This window comes from Mastomys coucha, unplaced genomic scaffold, assembly GCF_008632895.1.
Source record: "Mastomys coucha isolate ucsf_1 unplaced genomic scaffold, UCSF_Mcou_1 pScaffold6, whole genome shotgun sequence".
Taxonomy (NCBI): domain Eukaryota; kingdom Metazoa; phylum Chordata; class Mammalia; order Rodentia; family Muridae; genus Mastomys; species Mastomys coucha.
The window spans coordinates 18,953,800-18,975,338 of record NW_022196912.1 but is presented as its reverse complement, the minus strand read 5'-3'; the positions used below and the strand labels follow the sequence as shown (position 1 = coordinate 18,975,338).

General features: G+C 42.7%; 2 protein-coding genes across 8 annotated transcripts in view; one reads left to right on the top strand and one right to left on the bottom strand.

Annotated features, from left to right (window-relative positions):
- The window catches only part of Rasgrp3 (RAS guanyl releasing protein 3), an 83,940-nt gene extending 71,846 nt beyond the window's left edge, over positions 1-12,094 (top strand). For all 7 annotated transcript variants that reach the window (XM_031355716.1, XM_031355718.1, XM_031355720.1 and 4 more), the window contains 4 exons: positions 8,353-8,389; positions 8,681-8,806; positions 9,155-9,516; positions 11,089-12,094. In XM_031355716.1, the coding sequence (XP_031211576.1) occupies positions 8,353-8,389; positions 8,681-8,806; positions 9,155-9,516; positions 11,089-11,097 (534 nt within the window). In that variant the 3' untranslated portion in view covers positions 11,098-12,094. The remainder of the gene's footprint in view (positions 1-8,352; positions 8,390-8,680; positions 8,807-9,154; positions 9,517-11,088) is intronic.
- Positions 12,095-20,129: 8,035 nt separating this feature from the next.
- Fam98a (family with sequence similarity 98 member A) overlaps positions 20,130-21,539 on the bottom strand; it is a 15,180-nt gene continuing 13,770 nt past the window's right edge. Inside the window, exon 9 of the mRNA XM_031356849.1 lies at positions 20,130-20,179. Within this exon, the coding sequence (XP_031212709.1) occupies positions 20,130-20,179 (50 nt within the window). The remainder of the gene's footprint in view (positions 20,180-21,539) is intronic.

The window sequence follows — 21,539 nt, the reverse complement described above, 5'->3', positions numbered from 1 at the left end:
AGAGAGAGAGAGAGAGAGAGAGAGAGAACTCTACTAATGACCTGTGCCAGGGGAAGGTGTCGGCCCAGAGAACCCTGGCATTCATCAGCACTGTTGGTAATGGTTGTTGTAAAGAGGAACATTTATCTCAGCCAGTTCCTTCTGGCACTCACTTAACATGGTATTTATCACCACATCCATCATGGCATGGCTCAATACTTCCCAACTCAAAGAGGAAAAAGAATACCCTTTGGGAATAAGGCAGTCATGATAACAAATAACATTTACTTAAAGCTTGACATTAACAAAGTCCCTGGACAGTGATGTAAGGATTCCCTACAATATGCTTTTGAAGTAAGCATTTTCTCCCCGTGTTGCCTAGGAAGGTGGAGAGGTGCAGAATGACTACCCCAAATCCTCTAGGATTGCAAAGTTCTAATCAAAAGGGCATGAACTCAGACACAGGTACTCTGAATGTGGACCCTGTGCTCGGCCTTCATGCACCACTGCAGTATACCAGTGGTGCTTGACTTGTGGGTTGTGACCCTTTAGAGATTACCTAAGACCACTGGAAAACACAGATTTTTATATTGTCATTCATAACAGTAACAAAATTATACTTGTGAAGTATCAGTGAAAATAATTTTATGGTTGTGGGGATTTCCATAGCATAAGAAACTGTATTACAGGGTCAGCATTGGGAATGGTGGGGACCATTGCTGTATACCTATTCTGACTCCTGGTGGTAGGGCCAGCTTTTGGCCCTCTCTGTACCAGATTTTGGGGCTTGGATTATTGTGTTTTATAAAAAAGAAAGAGAGCCAGGGATATATTTGATAAAGGTGCAGTATGGTGACGTGGAAGGGGGTACCTCTGCTGACCCATGCTGAGGCATCCCTTTCCCCGGAGGTACCAGCCATAGGACTGATATAATATGGAATAGAATTTATTTAGGACATGGGGAAGAGAGTTGAGGAGGGAATAGAGACAGAGAAAGTCAGAGAGAGAGAGAGAGACAGAGAGAGAGAGAGAGAGAGAGAGAGAGAGAGAGAGAGGAGAGGCTGGCATGAACAAGTGGAGTGAGAGGGGGAGGGGGACAGAGGGAGAAAGGGCAGGGAGAGAAGGGGCAGAGAGTAAGAGGGTAAGAGGGTAAGAGAGTGAGGAGGGGGCAAACAGCCCCTTTTATAGTGAGTCAGGCACACCTGGCTGTTGCCAGGTAACTGTGGGCAGAGCCTAGAAGGAATGCTGACACTGATTATCTTTCATCTGGTACTCAAGTAAAAGAAAATGAAAAATTTGAAGTGAGAGAGCACCTAGCTATGATAATTGCCAGAGCTGAAGGGCTGGGTTTATTCGGCAGCCACATCCCTTGTTGACTATAATGGGGCTGCCAGTCAATTATACTTCTCCAGTCCTTTGCCTGAAGGACTGGCTTTGTGAGCCATATCCTTCTGAGAAAAGGTAAATAAGAGGCAGGTTTCAGCCGGGCGTGGTGGCGCACGCCTTTAATCCCAGCACTTGGGAGGCAGAGACAGGTGGATTTCTGAGTTCGAGGCCAGCCTGGTCTACAGAGTGAGCTCCAGGACAGCCAGGGCTACACAGAGAAACCCTGTCTCGAAAAAACAAAAAAAAAAAAAAAAAAAAAAAAAAAAAAAAAAGAGGCAGGTTTCATTTTCACCACATTTTCAGATGCTGTCAGCAGCCCCCACACCTCCCTAGCCAGCTCGCCTTATCAATCCCAGGGACAGAAAAGTTCCTTTTCTGTCAGCATCTCCACTGGGTACTTCAACAGACTAAACTCTACTGTGCAACAAATGCATTTCTTTTTCGTGTTTCTCTATTTTCATGGGGGATTTGGAGAAGTAGATAAACCTGAAAATGCAAATGGATGAAGCTGTGTAAATGCTCCACTGCCCTGCAGACCTGCAAATATCACACACACACACACACACACACACACACACACACACACACACACACACACACACACACATTTCGCTGTGGAACATAGTTTTGAGCCTTCCAATTAACAGGTCAAGCTGAGAGGACCTGCTTAGGCACAACTGTAAGTCAGGACTAGTTCTTGACCTCTGGTGGCATATGAGGGACTTGAGGCATTTATTCATCCACAGGTCCACAGTGTTGTCTGTGTTGCCTCCTCCTTGCTCAGGACCCCAGGTTTTAGAGAAGCAGGAAGGTGGCCATTCTTGGGATTCCACATCTTCCCCAGACTCATCTGAACACAGGTGCTGATGCTTTGCTCTGATGTGAATGAAGTACACAGCTCTGGACTTGGAGTCTCGAACCTTGGCTTTGAACCTCACTTTTGCTCCCTCCCAACTTCATGTTGTGGACCTCAGTCGATGACTATCTTTATGTCTGTTTTCCCACCAGTTGTTGGGGAGATAAATAAGACCAGGCATGTTAAACGTCTAAAGTAGCAAGAGCATGACACAGAGGAGAAGCAGAATAAAAATGTTGGCAAGAACTCTCTCGGCACTGTTAGAGTTGCCTGAAATTATCTCTTTTAATTTTTATAACCCTCTTTATTTTTCAAAATATGTTTAATTTCATTTGTACAGCTTGCCTTGATCTTTGCTCACATAATACCTAAGGAACCTTTGGTCTTCAAGGGATTTATAAATACAACTCTGAAGATATATCCTTGAAAGGAACTGAGAATGCCAGGAACCATTTTCTAGTGCCTGGCCCATCTGCTTTTGAAATAAATTCTATTTTAAGGGTAAAGAAGGCAGTGCATGCATTTCAGAATTGCCAGAACTGAAAGCCTTTGGTAATCCCCGTATTTTATAGAAAAACTGAAGGCTAGAGAAGTTATGTGAATTAGTTACCCAAGGTCGTACAAGTCATTGGCAGCAGGACCATGAACCCTAGCCAGCTCTCCTCACTCTCAGTCCAGGGTTCTTCATATTATAAAGAATTTCATGTGTTCTCAGATCAAAGGAGCCTGGGAAATACTCTCGAGACTTACCTTAGTGGTGGTTTCCCTCAGCTGTTGTTGGGTGGCACAGTGACCCACTGACCTACTGCCTCTTCCTGGCACTGGTTCCAACTGGATTTTAAGGGAGCTCAGCAAACCATGTCCTGAAAGGACTCTTGCTTAATTATATCTTTTTCCAGCACCTCTTCAGTGATGCTAATAATGTACTGCAACTCCATTTAGGGTGCCCTATCTTTATATTTAGTGGGGAAGGGTCTCATGGCCTTGAACTTGAGACCCTTCTTTCTTCTTTCTGAATGCTGGGATTAGACACATGTACCACCACACCAGGAAAGGCTGTCATCTCTTCTTCTCTCCCCGACCCCTGTTTATTGAAAATGCATTTTTTTTCCCTCACAGAATATAGCCTGATTACAGTTTCCCCTCCCTCTACTCCTCCAGGTTCCTCCCCACCTAGCCTCCTATCCAGATCCACCTCCTTTCTGTCTCTCATTAGAAAACAAACAAGCATCTTAGGGATAATAAAATAAAATATAATACAATATAAAAGATAAAACAAAAACTAGCACATTGGAATAGAACAAAACAAACAGAAGGAAAAGAGTCCAAGAAAAGCACAAGAAACTGTTGTGTTTTATAAAAAAGAAAACGAAGGTAAGGAAGGATATGTCTGGTAGAGGTGTGGTATGGTGCGGGGGGGGGGTGGGGGGTGGGGAGGGGATGCCTCTTAGGCCCATGCAGAGGCATTCCTTCCCTCAAGTATCAGCCTATACTATACTATACTATACTATACTATACTGTACTGTACTATACTGTACTGTACTGTACCATACCATACCGTACTATACTATACTGTACTATATGATTCTATAGTATAGAATAAAGTTTATTTAGGGCATGAAGAGAGTACTTGGGGGGTAGTAGAAACAGAGAAAGGGAGAGAGAGAGAGAGAGAGAGAGAGAGAGAGAGAGAGAGAGAGAGAGAAGAGGAGAAGAGGAGGCTGGCCATAAGGGGCACGGGGAATGAGGAGAGAAGAGGCAGAAAGAGAAGAGGGTAAAAGGGTAAGAGAGTAAGAGAGTGGGGAGTGAGGAAGGGGAGGAAGGGGCAAGCAGTCAGGCATACCTGGCTGTTGCCAGGTAACTATGGGTGGAGCCTAGAAGAAATGATATATATATATAACAGAAACAGATATAGATGCAGAAACCCACTTGTTTCTAGTCTCAGGAATCCCATCAAAACACTAAATTAGAAGCTATACTATATATCCGTAAGAGCTGAGCAGGCCCTGCGCATGCTGCCTCAGTCCCTGTAAGTTCACATGTATGTTGATCCTGTTGTTTTCAAAAACCTTGTTTCCTTAGTGTCCTCTATCCTCTCTGGATCTTACACTCTTTACACCTTCTCTTCATCAGAGTTCCCTGAGCCTGGAGAGGGGGAATTTGATAGAGATATCCTGTTTAGGGCTGAGTGTTGCAAGGTCTCTCACCTTCTGCATATTATCTGGCTGTGGGTCTGTGTGTTTGTCCCCATATGCTGCAGGAGGAAGCGTCTCTGATGATAGCCGAACAAGGCACTTACCTATTAGTATAGCAGAATGTCATTAGGAGTCATTTTGTTGCTATGTTCCTTCAGCAGCACAGTAGTAACTGGGTTTCTCCTAATTCTCTGGCCCAGCTCATCTCAAGCTCGTGATCACCCAGGCAGTGTTGGGTATGGGTTCCATCATGTGGAAGGGGACTTAAGTAAAATCAGATACTGGTCAGTTACTCTCACAAGCTTTGTTCCACTATTGTACCAATGCATCTTGCAGAACACCATTGTAGACCAAAGGGATTGTATCTGGGTTGGTGTTTGGTAGCATGTAGACTACCTTCCTGTACCAAAGACACAAGCACATAGCAGTGAAGGCTCTACATAGGCACCAGCTTGACTACTCTATGTTCGATGAGTTGTGTAGGTGTTGTCTTCAGCAATAGGATCTTGCCATAAGTTTGTGGAGAGCAACCTATTGTCTTGGCAACAGCCTGGGTTGTTTGGGCATTCCCATAGGACCTCTTTGGCTAATGATTTAATTAGATGTAACCCATTCCTGGTACTGGAAGCTTCATGTGGTGACAAGAGATGTACAGTTGTATAATTTTAGGAGACACTATTGAATTATGCTTCTCTACTACCCCTCAAATGGCCCTTAATTGTGGCTGTCTTTCCCCATATGTATTCTCTCCTTTATTCCCTCCACTTGATTCTCCTTCTAACTCCCTAACTCCAACCCATCCATAATTATGTATTCTTCTGTCCTGTCCTATCCTATTCTTTGGGTCCCCTGTAGTCCCTTGGCAACAGCATAATGTGGTGGGAGTGGATGCCTTAGTGGGCCCATGCTGGGGTATACCTCCCAGCAGAGATATCAGCCATATGATGGGTCTAGGATAACATGAAGTTTATTTGGGACATGAGAAGGGGTTTGGGGAAGAGAGTAGAGGCAGAAAAAGAAAGGGGAGGACAAAGGACAGAAAGAGAGGAGAAAGAAAGAAGGGAAAAGGAGGACAGTAAACAGTGGAAAGAAAAAGAGGGAGGGAGGAGCAAGGAAGAATTGAGAGCCAAACGGTCCTTTTCTAGCAAGCCAGGCTCACTTGGCTGTTGCTAGGTAGCTGTTGGGCAGAGCCTAGAGGAAATGCTAATACTCTATACCTAAGCTCTGTGATTCTATGGACTGTAGCTTGACTATCATTGACTTAATAGTTCATATCCATATACAATTGAATACATAGCATATTTGTCTTTCTGAGTCTGGGTTACCTTACTCAGGCTGGTTTTTTGTTGCTGCTTTTTGTTGCTGTTGTTGTTGTTTGTTTTTTTTTGTTTTTGTTTTTGTTTTTTTGTAGTTCAATTCATTTACCTGTGAGTTTCTCGTATATATGATTGGCCCTTACATTCCTTCCGGTCCTACCCTAGTGGCTTTGTTCACACAGGAACAACCCAGAAGCCGGGGATGGAATGTCATTAGTTTTCCTGGTTGAGACTTACACAACTATTTCCTGAATCGTCACTGATGTGTTTATAAAAAGATAAAGACAGAAGGAGTATGTCCAATGGGGATGTGGTAAGGTATGGAGGAAGGGGATGTCTCAGCATCCCTTCCCCATGAGGGACCAGTATAGTATAGAATAGAGTTTATTCAGGGCATGGGGAGGGGAGTTAAGAGGGTAGCAGAGGCAGAGAAAGGCAGAGAGAGAGTAGAGGAGAAGAATAGAGGGCAGCCATGAGCACACTGGGGAGAAGGGAATGGGGGGGAGAGAGGACAAAGTCCAACTTTACTGGAGGTTTTAGTTTCAGAGCCTGGGACCCAGAAGCCTTACCAGTCTAGGCTTTGCCACTGTACTTCAAGAAGCCAATTAGACAAATAATAAACAATTCAATATGGCCATATTGGGAAGAGGGATTGTTGTGTTTTATAAAAAACGAAAGAAGCCAGGGATAAGTTTGGTGGAGGTGAGGTATGGTGTAGGGGAAAGGGGGTGGCTCTATAGGCCCATGCTGAGGCATCACTTTTAGGACATGGATGGGAATTGAGGGGTAGTAGAGACAGAGAGAGAGAAAGAGAGAGAAAAAGAGAGAGAAAGGGAGGCAGAGGGAGAAGGAGAAGAAGGAGAAGGAGGAGGAGCAGGAGCAGGAGCAGGCGGAGAGAGGCAGGGGAGGGGAATGAGGAGAGAGGGGACCAAGGGGTTAAGAGAGTAAGAGGAAGTGGAGCAAGAGAAGAGAGAGAGGAGGTGGCAAGCAGCCCCTTTTATGGTAAGTCAGGCACACCTGGCTGTTGCCAGGTAACTGTGGGGCCTCACCTAGAAGAAATGCCAATAGGGACAAATAAAGAGGTAAGGCAGGACTCCATCTAGTTGGTCTTCTGAGTTCTGACACTCCAGGCTTATGCTTAAATAGAGCAGGAATGATCCATGACCAAGAACTCTTTGTTGAAGTGTGGTTTGGCCTGATTTTGACCTATCCTTGTCTCAGCTCCAGTCTCTTTTGCAAGGTGGCCTGAGAAGCTGTCAGAACTGTGGGCCGTCTTTCTGAGGGAGAGGAGCCCCTCCTCTGCTGGTCCGGGACTTCAGCCTTTTTGTCTCCAGGCATGAGATTGCTGGAAGCTACGGTTCCCTGGGGACCATTGCTTCATTCAATAGCTTGAGGGGTAAAGGGAAGGGAACATGGGACTCTTTAGAATGTCTTCATTTCTGCCAAAATGTTACACCACAACCAAGACTGTGGCCAGGACAGCTTGCAAAACCACTCCTCATCCAACCTGAGGCATTCGTCATGTCAAGGAACAAAATTACAGTTCTAGTTAAAGATCCTAGATATCACTGCTTTCTATTCTAAAACCAGGCAACACGGAATACTACAAAACACAGTATGTTTTCCAATGAACCTGGTGGCAGAGGTTGATTTTATAGACAGGGAGAAGCCTAAGCAATCGCAGATTGGTCCCTCCCTGTGCGTGAAGATGGGAGAGAACAACAGAAAAATAGCCAGGTGTGGTGGCACATACTTATAACTTCAATACTTGGGAAGGTGAGGCAGGAGGATTGGGAATTCAGAACCATCTTGGGCTACATCATGCGGTGCTGTCTAAACAGAAAGGTAGAACTGATAGCATGAGTCCCTTCACCTTTCCTGCTTATGAATTAAGGTATAGGTGAAAAATTGAAACTGGTCATTTGGGAAGAATTTAGTTGTTGTTTCTCCTGGTTCTGGGGAAGGTCCAATAAGAAAGCTTAGTTTCAGCACTGTAGAATGGAGCGGTAGTATGGGTGATTGCTTTCTGATTGTTTAATCCTGGTTGTTGGGGTCTTGTGCAACAGCTAAATCCATCACAATGCTCCCTGTAACTTCTGCTTAGCAGTTGCTTCCGACTTACTCACTGCGTGGAGGTAACCCATGTCCTTGTTTGGCAGAATCAGAGCCTTTGGACAGCCCCCACAGCCGAGCTGCAGACATAGGGCAAACACATTTGCCCCTCCTTTACCTGGCAAAATCCAAATTAGAAATTTGCTTAGATTGTTTCCTTTCCTGGAGAAGGTGCCAAAAGCATCCATTAAAGAAAAAGATAGGAAGACCTACTGGTCAACTCCTATATATTTTGCTTGAAAATACATCACCAAAGTGGAACCAACTTACCAACTTTAATTTCCCATCCCATCTACCCTTTGGCTCCAAGAAAGAAAAGGGAAGTTACCGTCACAGCTGGAGGGGGCTGGGAGAAGGCTCTTCTCTGACAGGAAGGGTGTCTAGAGTAGCTACATCCTGTTTGTGAGCCGCCAGTCATCAGACTTCCCAGGACTTCCTTCTCTGTTGACTTGTTTTCCTTCCAGACTTCTCTTCTCAACCACTCACATTGCCTTGTCTTCTGTTTCAGCTCTGGGGCATAATCAAACAAGGCTACAAGTGCAGAGGTAAATACCTGGGATGCAATGGATATTTTGGGTAGAGATCAAGTCTGTCTGATTAAACCATAAATAGTCTTGACCTCATTGAGAACTTTGGTCTCTTGAGACAATAGAAGCTGAAGAGTTAATGTGTTCCCCCATACACACACACACACACCCCACAATGGTCCTGAGCTTCCCAAGATCATCCCTGAAATTCAGAAAGGGGCCAGCAAGGCTGGCAGCTCTGTTTCCACTCTGGAAGCTAGGTCAGACACACGGTTCACACTCATTTGTGCCAATTTGGGTTCTTTTTAGACTGCGGAGCCAACTGTCACAAACAGTGCAAAGACCTCTTGGTTCTGGCCTGCAGGAGACTTGCCAGGGCACCCTCCTTGAGCAGCAATCCCGGGTCACTGCCTGGAAGCCCAGCCTTGCCCCCAGGTAATGCTCTGTGTTCTTTACAACCCCTCCCATGCCCACCTGCCCCACAGTGTTTTTTTAAGCACCTCTCCATCCCTGTCCCTGATCTGTGTTCTGAGTCTACTTAGGGTCTGAATCACACAAACAGCAAGGGTACTCCCTTCCATAGATTACTCTGGATGCTAAACCCTTAATTCTGTTGCTTTTGATCTCACTCACATGCAATTCACCTGCTGCTAGTTTAATTCTAGCCCTAGTCTGGTCTTCTAGGACCTTGCATATCAGATTCCTGGCATCTGTACCATCAGTGATGGTTTGCACCTGGACAGACCAACGTCAAATAATAATCACTCTTTTTTTCCCTTCTAGTGCAGGATGAGGTATTTGAGTTTCCTGGGGTCACTGCTGGACACCGAGACCTGGACAGCAGAGCCATTACCCTGGTTACAGGATCTTCCCGGAAGATCTCCGTGAGACTGCAGAGGGCCACCACTAGTCAAGCCACCCAGACTGAACCTGTGTGGTCAGAGGCTGTCTGGGGAGATTCGGGGTCCCATACCTTCCCCAAAATGAAATCCAAATTCCATGACAAAGCAGCAAAGGACAAAGGCTTTGCCAAGTGGGAAAATGAGAAGCCTATGGTACAAGCTGGTGTGGATGTTGCAGATCGAGGCACTGCATTTGAGCCTGACCAGGATGATTGGCAAGATGAAGCCAAACAGGACGGTGAGGTCAGTGTTGTGAATCCATGACTACCCTCAGAAGGAGGAGGCTGAGGGTACTGATATGGGTGTGTAGCTCTGGAAAATAGCCTCATGACTTAAAAAGCACTAGGATTGGAAATCAAGATGTATTCCTTTTATGGTTCCTACTGGCTAGTAATATGAGCCAGGAAAGATGATTTCCTGCCCCTCCCACCTGTTTCACCATGCATAAAATCCAAATAGAATTCTGAAATGTAACGAGGTCATGTCTGTATTGCAAAGATACACAAGGGACCTACCTGTAACTGTTACATGTATTTACATAGCAGTACAATGCAAGGTTGCTTTATTGTCCAAGACAGAGATGGGGCTCACACCCAGGGAGGACTTGTAGAGAGGAGAATTAGATTCTCACCTGTGCTAAAATAGACCCTTGATAGTGTCAAATTAAAAAGAGGGCCTGCAATCCAAGATGCGAAGGCTGCAATGGTCTATAAAGTGGGCCATGTCACCCAAGAATCATATTCAGGTCACCCAAAGTAAACTGGTATGCACATGGAATGTTAGAATATGCTGAAATTATAAATTGATTCAAGATGGAGGAGACAATTAGTCAACAGTCCATGGTGTATTAATAGGTTTGGGAACATCAAATAATTCCTAAAATAAAGCAACTATTGAAAAGTCAAATTCACACTGTATGAATATACAGTGTACATGCATATGCACGTATCTATATGCAATTTTTCATGCAAAATTTCTTAGTGCCCTTATATATGTTATAGCATGAATTTATGAGATGAAAACATTTTAACATGGAACATTTGGGAGAGGGACTAATATTTTGTGTAGCAACCTACAGGAACACATTTATTGTACATGAACTCTGCATGAGTAAGATCTTCATGTTCTGAGTGGACAATCTTTTTTATTAGCTGTTTGTATGTATATGAATTGACTCAGGTATGTGTGTATGAATATGAATGTGTGCCAGTCCACATGTATATGCATGCATGCATGTGCTGAGGACAGAACTGGGTGTTGAATGGCCTCTCTCTCTCTCTCTCTCTCTCAATCTCCATTTTCTTTCTCTAATTCAGGGGTCTTTCTCTAAATTTGGACTTATGTCTTTCCTCTGCTAGGCTGGAAGCTAGTTAGCTTCTTGGCTCCTGCACTACCATCTCAAGGTTGCAGTTCCAGGGGTGCCCAAGACATCTAGATTGGACATCTAGCTTGTTACACGGGCACTAAAATCCATTATTGTGCAGCAAACACTTTGAAACATTGACCCATCTCTCTGTTTTTTTTGTTTTGTTTTGTTTTGTTTTTGAGATGGAGTCACACGATGTTGCCCTGGGCTAGCCTCTGTCTCCTGAGCTCAAGGGATCCTCCTCTGGCTTCCAAGTATCATGGACTCAGGCTCAGGTCACACCTGGCTGACTTTCTATGTCAGCCTAATTCTCTCCTAAATATGGAAGCTCTGAGGTGCTCACCTTTTGAGGTCTTCCCTTATATTCATCTGGAAAATGGTATTTGAGTGACACTTTGCTTTTGTTAATTGAGACCCAACTCTGCAGCAGGTTCTTGTTTGTATTGCAGGATGGCTGAGCTCAAGCTTGCAAAACCAAAGGCAATCAAGTCGGCTTTGGGGAGGAGAGAAAAGAGGAGCTCTGAAAGGCACTGCCTCTTTCAGAAGTGGTCTGGAAAAGAGATTTGAATATGCTCACAGCCTCCAGTCATCCTGGGATCCCCATGACTGGACTACGGGATAGAGAATTTACCCTGACTCTAAACTATTTATTTCCTGTACTCTGCCCTTACTGAGGTGCCACGAAAACTAGCTAAGTAGTCAGCAGCTTCTCACATCTCTAAAGCCATATGTAGCCAGGAGAATGAAAGCCTTGGTGTGTGTGCATGCTACCCATTCTCTAAAATCAAAACTTAGCTCTTTAGGACAATATTATTTTTATAAAATGTGTGCGTGTGTGTAGGGGTGTCTCATAAGAAGTTGAGTTTGAGCTCCTTTTGTATGCCTTTTAGATGGGACCAGGACTTGAAGTTTTACAGAGGGACAAAGACATTCTTTAGACCCTGGAAGGCAGTGAGTGAACCCTCTCCTGAAGATTAGCTATAAGCAATGTTTATAGTGTCCTACCACACAGTGGCTGTGCTTGTAATGTCATGTGTGTACATCATCTAGGTCTTAACGAATCCTGAATCACTAAGGGGAATCATATCCCCCAAACTCCCCTAATACCCATGGTAGATATGGTGAAAAAAAAAATGCATATACCTGACCACCTAATTGGGTTCCCCACTCTTTCTGAAGATTCCCAAAATAAAACGTTAATTAAGAAATCAAATCAAGTTCCAAGGGATAAAATTTAGTAGAAAGACCCACCGAGTTACTAAATTAAACAAAACCAGTTTGGAAAGCTGAAAGTAAGCCTAAGATTTTTATTTTAGATAATTTCAGGATTCAATTTCTTCCTAATAAATTGTCATCTACAGTTAAAAAATATTCACAAAAAGAAAAATCACCATAAACCTCAACTATGGATTGATATTCCATTTATACCTTTAAAATATTAAATATTTAAATGTCTTTGTGTATCTTTTGAAATAGATTCATGATGCTCAGAAATAGCGACACTGCTAGGCTGATGTACCTATAATCTCTGCACTTGGGACATGAGATAGGAGGACTCCAAGTCTGAGGTCAACCTGGGCAACTCAGCATGAAAAAAATGTCTAAGAAAAAAATGTAGAGACTGGAGAGATGGCTCAGCAGTTAAGACACTGGCTTCTCTTCTAGAGGTCCTGAGTTCAATTCCTAGCAACCACGTGGCAGCTTACAACCATCTATAAAGGGATCTGATGCCCTCTTTTAGTGTGTCTGAAGACACATACATAAAAATAAATCTTTAAAAATAATAAAAATAAAAGAAATATTGAGGTGATTGATTCTGTCATTGAGGGGACCATCCCATATCAAATAAGGTTAGAAAATATTCCACAGAGGTACCAGGTCCACATTTGAGGGCTAACATGTGTCTATCCCATGTAAAACTGACTAAGTTCTTATTTGTGAAAGTCACTTCCATATAGCTCAACTGATAATTCTGTGCTCATCCTTAAAGAGCATGAGGACATAACTGCTAAGTGGTTCCAGCATCTAAGACAACCTTGGTAGAGGTAACATAATGTGCCCCAACGGTTATGGAATGGGGCATGATTCAGATTGGGGATATTGAACAATAAGTGACGTCTCTAATTGAAGGAGCTGTGATTAATCTAGATGAGAACTCACTTAAGGACTGAGTGCCTCAGGCAGTGCTGTTGGATCTATGTATATAGACTGTTTGTTACTATTCATAAATATAGGAGAGTACATGTTAAGGAATTCAAAATAGAAACTGGCAAGCCAAGTGCAGGCAAACCCTCTAAAAATACTCAGAAAGAAACCTGTTAAGGAATGTTGGAGTTTTTGTATTTCTTTTCAAAGGAGTTATTTCACCTGCCATTTGATTTAGGTATTTATGAGTTTTCATATATAGAAGGAATTTTGTATCTTTGGTCTTCTTGTGATAAGAAAAACAAAATATACCTTCAATGAAAAATAAACACAAACAAAAAGAAGTACAATGTGTATTATTATATGTATGTAGATAGCATGTGTATGCCTGTGGATCACATGCATGTGAACAAACACAACTGTTACTAGTCAGCTGAGGAGAAATTTTAGTCCAAAATGAAGATGCCTTACAATCTTGACTATACCTCTGACTAACATGGTGACTTTAATGACAACTTAAATTCATCAATTTTCCAGAGTTAGTAAAATAGACAAGCCCACGACAAAACAAATCAGAATGATTTTTTTCTTCCTCTTAACCTCTGTTTTGTAGTACATTGTCACCTTGATTTTCTTTTCTTTTTTTCTAAAAGAAAAGTCTTATGTGTATGGATCTTTTGCTTGCCTGTACCACACACATGCAGTGCCCTTAAAGGCCAGATGAGGGCACTGGATCTCCTGGAATTGCAGTTACAGACAGTCCTAAGCTGCCATGTAGGTGCTGGGAATTGAACTTGCTTCCTCTGGAAGAGCAGCCAGTTAATGAAAGCTCTTAACCCCAAGTCATCTTTCCAACCTCACTTTTATCTTCTTGGGAGAGAGGGTAATTCTGTGTGTAACTACGGAGACAGGGCTTCACTCTGTAGTGAAGGATGGTTGATAACTTTGATAACTTTCTAGGTAACCCAGGCTGACTCCACATTTGAGAGTAGTACACCATACCCTGCCACTCTCTGTTGTGGATAGCTCTGGTCTTGTATTTTGATGCTAATTCTCCTCTCCTGGAAAGCACTGCAATTGAGGAGCGAACTTTCTCCCCACCTTAACTTTTCAAATAAAGGCTAAGGCTGATGATTGGGCAGCAGGAGGGAAGGTTGAGCTGAAAAGTTTGGGGGAGCCGGGCCGTGGTGGTGGTGGTGGTGGTGGTGGTGGTAGTGGCGCACGCCTTTAATCCCAGCACTTGGGAGGCAGAGGCAGGCAGATTTCTGAGTTCGAGGCCAGCCTGGTCTACAGAGTGAGTTTCAGGACAACCAGAGAGAGCTATATAAAGAAACCCTGTCTGGAAAACCAAAAAAAAAAAAAAAGAAAGAAAGAAAAGAAAAGTAAAGTTTGGGGGAGAAGGGGAGAGAGGAGACAGACGAGACTGAGGAGGAGACTGGAGAGGAGGCTGGGAAGGCCAAGCCAACCTCTTCAGGTGAGTTAGGTAGGGCAGAGTGTATTAGCTACTTCCCTTGACTCTTTACTGATCTGCTTAAAGCAAACAGAAGTCAACTGCAGCCTTTTGTTGTAGGTCTGTCTCCTCCACAATGTCCCAGTAGTAACAGGCTTTGAATGGTCTAAGAGCTTTGCTGTTGGAAAACAAAGAAGGCAGACTCTGGTGGGTAAATGCACCAAACTGTTAAATTGTGGTAGAGAATCACAGTAGACTGTCAAAAGTAACTGCAGCAAGATTCTGGATGGACCAAGATAAATCTCACCAAGCTGTATTTTTAAAGCATACCTTTGGAATACAACTTACACAAAATTTATGTCCCACCTCCCCTTCTGTAGCCATGGGATACAGGTCATATCAGGTACATCTAGAGGAGCCTCCATTTCTTCATGTTAAAAAAAAAAATCTCATCGACTGGCAGTGGTGGTGTATGCCTTAAATCCCAGCACTCAGGGAGGCAGAGGCAGGCAGATCTCTTTGGTTGAGGCTAGCCTGGTCTGCAGAGCAACTTCTAGGTCAGCAGGGACTACAGAGAGACCTTGTCTTGAAAACCAAAAACCAACCAAACAAAAAAATCCCACCAATCAACCAACCAAAAAAACAACCCCAAAACAACAAAAGACATTTTATCACTTTCAACTACTTTCTTTAGAAAACCATTATTTAATTAAAATCTGTCAGAAGTTACTTTAAAAAGAAATATAAATGAAAACGATACCTAGAAGAGTGTTTTATTCTGGGTATTGTCACATGAAGATGAGTTCAATTTTTTGGAATTGACTTTTAGGACCTCTGCTCGCTCCGGTCAACCCCGCTTGCTCAGTCCCTGCTCGCTCCGGCCCAAAGATTTATTATAAAAAATACACTGTAGCTGTCTTCAGACACACCACAAGAGGGCGCCAGATCTCATTATGGGTGGTTGCGAGTCACCATGTGGTTGCTGGGATTTAAACTCAGGATCTTTGGAAGAGCAGTCTGTGCTCTTACCCACTGAGCCATCTCACCAGCCTGAGTTCTATTTTTTGTCTTTTTTTTTTCTTCTAACACTGTCTATTCTTCCCATTTAAAATTAGGTAGTCAAGACAAGGAACTGCATGGGTAAAATGTAAATTAGAGAAAAAAATAAATATGTAAATAGCCCAAAGCATAAATTTTAAGAGGCTAAGAGAATTTAACAGTGAGGTAGGAACACTGACAATTGGTTGGGTTTTAGAATTACAGGAAAGTAAGCACAGGACAATACTTCAAGATGGCTTCATTTCTGACTGCACCAGACTGAGCTGGGTAAAATGAAGGAGCACTTGGAAACCTCAGATGAAAACAGTTCCCGCATCTTGTCCTCTAGTGTCTTAGTGGCAGCTACACTGGAATTGTGCCCCCTGAGAATGTGTCAGAGTTCCTCTGGAGGAACACAGGGACAACATCACTTGGGCATTTTGATGAGCAACTGGCCTGAACACTTCAAAAATAAAACATAACAAAATTAGTGGGGAAAAAAGGAAGGGGACTGCAATTCTGACCAAATATTACACCCAAATTCAATGTAAGAGACCATGGTTATGTTCTGGGTCAAACATTAAATACATCAGGTTTTCTATCATAACTAGGAAAATTTAGATGTGCACTATGTTATACCGTGAAAGAGTGAGTGAATCCTAATCTACTTCAGTATGACGACTTTCCGGTTACGTGGGAGACTAGTTTTAGGAGACTCCGTAGACTAGTGAAGAAGCATCCTCACTGGCAAGTTATTCTTTCCTATACTTAAGACTACTATGTAGCTGGGTATGCCTGGCTGCAAAGTTCTTTTAGATGGTCTTTTTTTTTTTAAGAAAAAAAACAAAAAAACAAACAAAAACCCAAACATTTCTATTGTACATTATGATAAAGCAATATGGCAAGATTTTAAAATGTTGACTCCAGATAAAGCATTTAAATCCTTTACTATACATTTCTAGTTCTAAACAGTTCAGGGAAGAGACACATTTGTCTTTACTGTAAATCAGTTTTAAAGTTGCATCAGCACAAATCAAAAAATGGAGAGATCTTCAATCATAAGGCCAGGGGAGAAGATGGCCAGAGTCAGGTACTGATCAGAGGGTCTTGCAGGTGGGTATGGGCAGAAGTTACTGTGGTAGACATGGATTCAGTGGCTGTGTCATTTAACAAGCCAACAAAGAGAACAGACAATATTAATCCCTCTTTCTTGTACTTTGGATAAAAACTCAAAATCAAAATAACATGAGAACCCAGGGCACTGTTGGCCGGGGAAACACAACATCTGGCATCTCACTCAAAAACAAAAGGCTATGAAGCATAGAAAAATTGTTCAAATTTCTCCATGAAGTTAAGCAGCCTTAATGAATTCCTGACCACATCATTAATAAACATTTATTGCTGCTTCAACAGACTAAGTTTTGGGGTATATTTTGCTACACTGTAGACAATATACTGTTCTCCAAGGCAAATACAGCACAACCTTTGGAAATTATCCTGTTCACCAGACAGAGAAGCATGTATCTCTGGCAGGTATTTATGACACCAGTGCCCTAATCCACAGTAAATAGAATCAAACACAGGAATCTGTAACACAGGAGATTTATTTCCACTTTAGCTTGTCACATCACCAGCCAACAAATACACAACAGTAAGGTACTTGATCCATACCATCCGATGCAGGAGCTATGAGTGCTGGTGCCGGCGACTGAACTCACAGCCCTGAGCATGCAAGGCAAGCACTTTGCCAATGAGTAGTATTTCAGCTTTTTATTTCAGATAATTATAAAACAGAAACAAAAGTCATTAAGATTCTAGAAATACTTAAGGGTCTTTACAACATGACAATAAGGAGTCTTCCACTCTGCAAATGATTTCCTTGTTTTTGTAATGCTTATTACAAGGCTGCTTAAGTCCAGCAACTTTATCATAAAAAAACCTCTAGAACCGCAAAGCATCCTGACAGAGCAATGCAGATAGAGACAAGGAAGACAGGCAGGCTTAGCTGGCTGGAGAGACCCCTGCCTTGCTCAGATACCATCTGAGCAAACTGTAAATGGCTAAGATTTGCTGAGCTACAAAGATGTTCTTTAAGTTACAATGTATTTACGTGTCAGGCTAGAGTAGTGTACTGAGGAAGGAAGCTGCTCTGGGGCTGTACATCACCCATGTAAAGTGGACAGGTTTAGGCCAAGCTTAGTATTCTTAATAGTAATAACTATATTTCCTACTAAACCTAGACTTGCATGTCATTGTTTTCTTGGTCTTCCTCCTACCCTGACTCTTCTACCTGTCCCATAAGCCATGATTCCTTAAGATTATATATCTGAGCCACTACCTTTTCCCTCTAATCTAACGGGATTCAGTAGTGACTCATAATTCTGATTAAGTACCCTGATGCAAATTTCTTGGATCCTTGTTCCAGCCATCCCAAACCTTTATTTCTGAGGGTTTTCTTATGAAACACACCCCGGGATATTACTTTTTCTTCTTGTATTTTTATTACAGTAAATAATTTTGAGACAGGAGACTCGCCCTACCCTGGGCCACCCAGCAGGTGTTAAACACATCATTAAGAAACTGTTAAAAATATGGCATAATCACTAATGCTAATGGTATGATGATTGGTACCCAAACTCCTTCTGGTAAATATTTTCCTGCGTGTAAACGAACATTGGGGGAATGGGGAATTTAACTCCTTTGTTGGCAGCTGTTGGACTCTTCTTCACTGTACTGAATTCCTTGAACAAAATAAGGGTCAGTTAAGCAACGAGCCAGCCCATCTTACGTCAGAGTTTGCTGTTTTGAATACTGCTTTGAGGAAACTACAAGACAACTGCAGCAGCTTTCTCAGGTTTCTGAAGGTGCCACCCCAGCCATGAATGTTTCAAATAGTTCATACCAGGCTTTTTCCTATCACACACCTTGGATGGTCCTGCAACCATCTTCATGGGGCCCAGCTTCCTGGTAGCCTGTCCAGTACAAAGGCAACTACACCATGATTAGTACAAACACGAACTTCTATTTGAGAGTTTGCTGGGATGGGTACAAACACTCTTTAAGTGGCTATGTGAAGAAGATAGCCAGCTTACTAAACTAGACAGGCACACTCCTATGCTCCTCCTGATGCAGCAGGGTCACTCAACAAAAGGCTTTTTTCTATCTGATCACTGCTTTTAGTGAAATGATCTGAACGGCCATCATGAAGAAAGCAGCAGTAGAACAGCCAGCAAGCAGCACAGGGGCAGAGGCGAGGCTGAGCCGGTCAGGGGACTGACAGCAGCAGAGAGAACAGTAAGGACAGCAAAGACAGAGTTTCTAGCCGAGACTGATGGACAGAAGGTTGTAGAGTCAGAGAACCAGCAGGCCCCAGTTACCAGAAAAGTTCCAGAGAGCTGTTCTAGGCCAAGGGTCTCAGTCACTCCAGGCCTGGGAGCTGCTCTTACAGGAGGAGGGATGCTGATAACAAGCCTCCACCCTGAGTGGACAATACCAGCTGTTGCCAAGGGCTACACAAACATGTAACCCTAGAGGCACCACCTGTTTCTGTTCCCATCTGCCTGGTGCAGGTGTTCACTGCAGCCTTCATCATTAAACAGAAGACACACAGAAGCATTCAGTCAAGCAAAACAAATAGCTACATTGAGTATCTTCTTCTTACTTAAAACCTTTGCATTTTGCCATCTAATTATTACCGAAATCTGTACCATTTCCATTACACACGTACATCAAGCTTCTTGTACATCTCATTGTTTCTGCTTTATATGGGAAAAAGCAGAAACACCTTAAACAGAGTCCCTACTCGAGTCCATGAATTAGACGAATTACACAGGTTCCAAATTGGTATGCACCAGGTTTTATTGCTCTGTCACTGAACAGCAAGAGTATTTCTAACTATAATCATGCTAATGAGGAATAAAATAAGATCAGGGAGAAGTCTTACAGACCACTGTATGTAGTGGTTAGCACAGCATGAATCTATTTTTCTACCTAGGTAAACTCAAAGATACTTTTAAAAGGCCAGAGGATATGGTGCATGCCTGTAATCTCAGCACTTGAGAGTTAGTTGGAGGAGGGTCAGAAAACAAGGTCATTCTGGGTTAAAAAAACTAAGTTCTACACTAGCCCAGGCTACAGAAGATCTTGTATCCAAAAAAGCAAACAAAAAATCCCCAATTAGATTCCGTTGGGGAAGGTGGTGGGTGATTGCATCCACTTAAAATATACTGTTAAAAGGACATCGGCAGAGTTTAGGAAGAACCCATACAACAGAAATAAAGATGTGAAATGCTTAGGGGAAAAGGTGATTTGGCCAGTGGAAATCAGTTCTGAACATGTATTAGTGGCTTCAGTTGTTTCTGTCAGCGAGACTCAGTCTATGTCTGGTACAGCTGGACATCGGCCGGGTTGCTTCTACAGCATGAAAGGGACAGGTCTCATGGCAGGTTCAAGAGTTCTCAGCACAGACTCCTGTTTCCAGCTCCTGATCTTGGGTGGAACAATGGACAGGCCTACCTAATTTGTTCCACAGATGGCCTAGTGGTTCATGTGAAATACTAACTCCTAAAAAATCTTGATTCTCAAAGAAATCTCCATATGCCTTACTCTAGTAAATCACTCCTGACCACAAGGTTAAGAGAGTCTACAAGATCAGCCGAGGTATGGTGGGTGGCATTTACTTGTAGAGCCATGTGTTTGGGAGGCTGGGGTGAACCCAAGAGTTTGAGGCCAGCTTGGACATATTGAGATTCCAAGCACGAGGAAAACAAGTGAAAACAGCATATGCCATAATTTAAGGGAACACTACCTGCAAAACCCAACAAAACCCAGCAATGCTAATAGGGTGGTCAGGATATCTTATCTTGAGAATTGAGGGTCAAGGAGCTTCTCAATGTGGAGAACAATGTCTAGGTTAAATCATAAACAAGGATGAAAAATTTAAGGCCATCGTAGAGAAATCTAACATTTATTCTCACATGATCACGCCTGAGAAAGCAACCTTGTAAGAATAAATAAAATTCTACTTGTCAAGAGTAAGTCTAGTAGGAATACTGCAGAATTCTGGGTTATGGAAACAATTAAAACAAGTGTCTACCTGAGGTATTATGTCAAGACATGCGCTGTGCCAACTCTATTTCTAACAGGGATCACCTACAGTAAAGCTATGTATTCACTGCTGTTTAAGAGAAAGCTTAAGGGCTGGAGAGATGGCTCAGTGGTTGGGAGTGCCAACTGCTCTTCCAGAGGTCCTGAGTTTAATTCCCAGTACCCACATGGTGACTCACAACCATCTCTGATGGGATCTGATGCCTTTTCCTGGTGTATCTGAAGATAGCTACAGTGTACACATATACATACAATAAATAATTTTTAAAAAGTTGTATTTACTGAACTTTGAAAAAAAAAAAGGGAAAGCTTACACTCTAATTCATTCTAATAAAACATTTTGAACATCTTGCAATCACAAAAGCTAGCTGAAATTTGCTAAAATTAATAAAAAGATCATATTGTCCTTTCAAGGATAGTTTTAATTATCAGAAAACCCTTATTCAATAATAAAGGATTTTTAAAGACACCTATAAGGTCCCTTGCCTAAAGCAAGCTATGATACCTATAAGATTCCTTGGTTTATACTACCATTTAGGCCCTGTGAGATGGCTAAGAGGAAGAAGGTATTTGCTCAGGCCTGATTACTACCCAAATTTGATCTCCCAACTCCCTCTGTTGGAGTGAGTAACCAACACCTGAAAGTCGTCCTGTGACCTTAAGATACGTGCCCCCACTCACACACAATAACCCACACAATACATCACACCATACTAAACTTTAAAAATGTTCCACTTAGCAGAAGATACAATTCCTCTCCTAATAAATATCTTTGTATTTTCCAGTTCACTTTCTTCTAAGAAAACCAGTCTCTTGGTTTTAGGAAGAACGGAAAACAAACCCTCTGAGATTAGGGAGGGGCATTAATGTATCTTGCCTCGCATGTGTAGCAACAGCTACACCCAGTGGTCAGAGTCAGAGTAATGCTGCTATACATAAGGTAAACTTGGAAATAGCTTCTCCCCTTCCCAGTTTGTTTTAGCTTCCAGAAAAAGGTCTATCTTTTACTTAAAGAAATACTGTTCAGGAACTCCATAAGCCTGACACAGGTGCACAATGTAGTATGAAGATAGCTAAAATAAAACTCCCAAAGCAAGGAGAGAATGTACAGGTACTTTATTGCTCACCTCTCACACAAAACACACCTCCAGCCACTTTCTT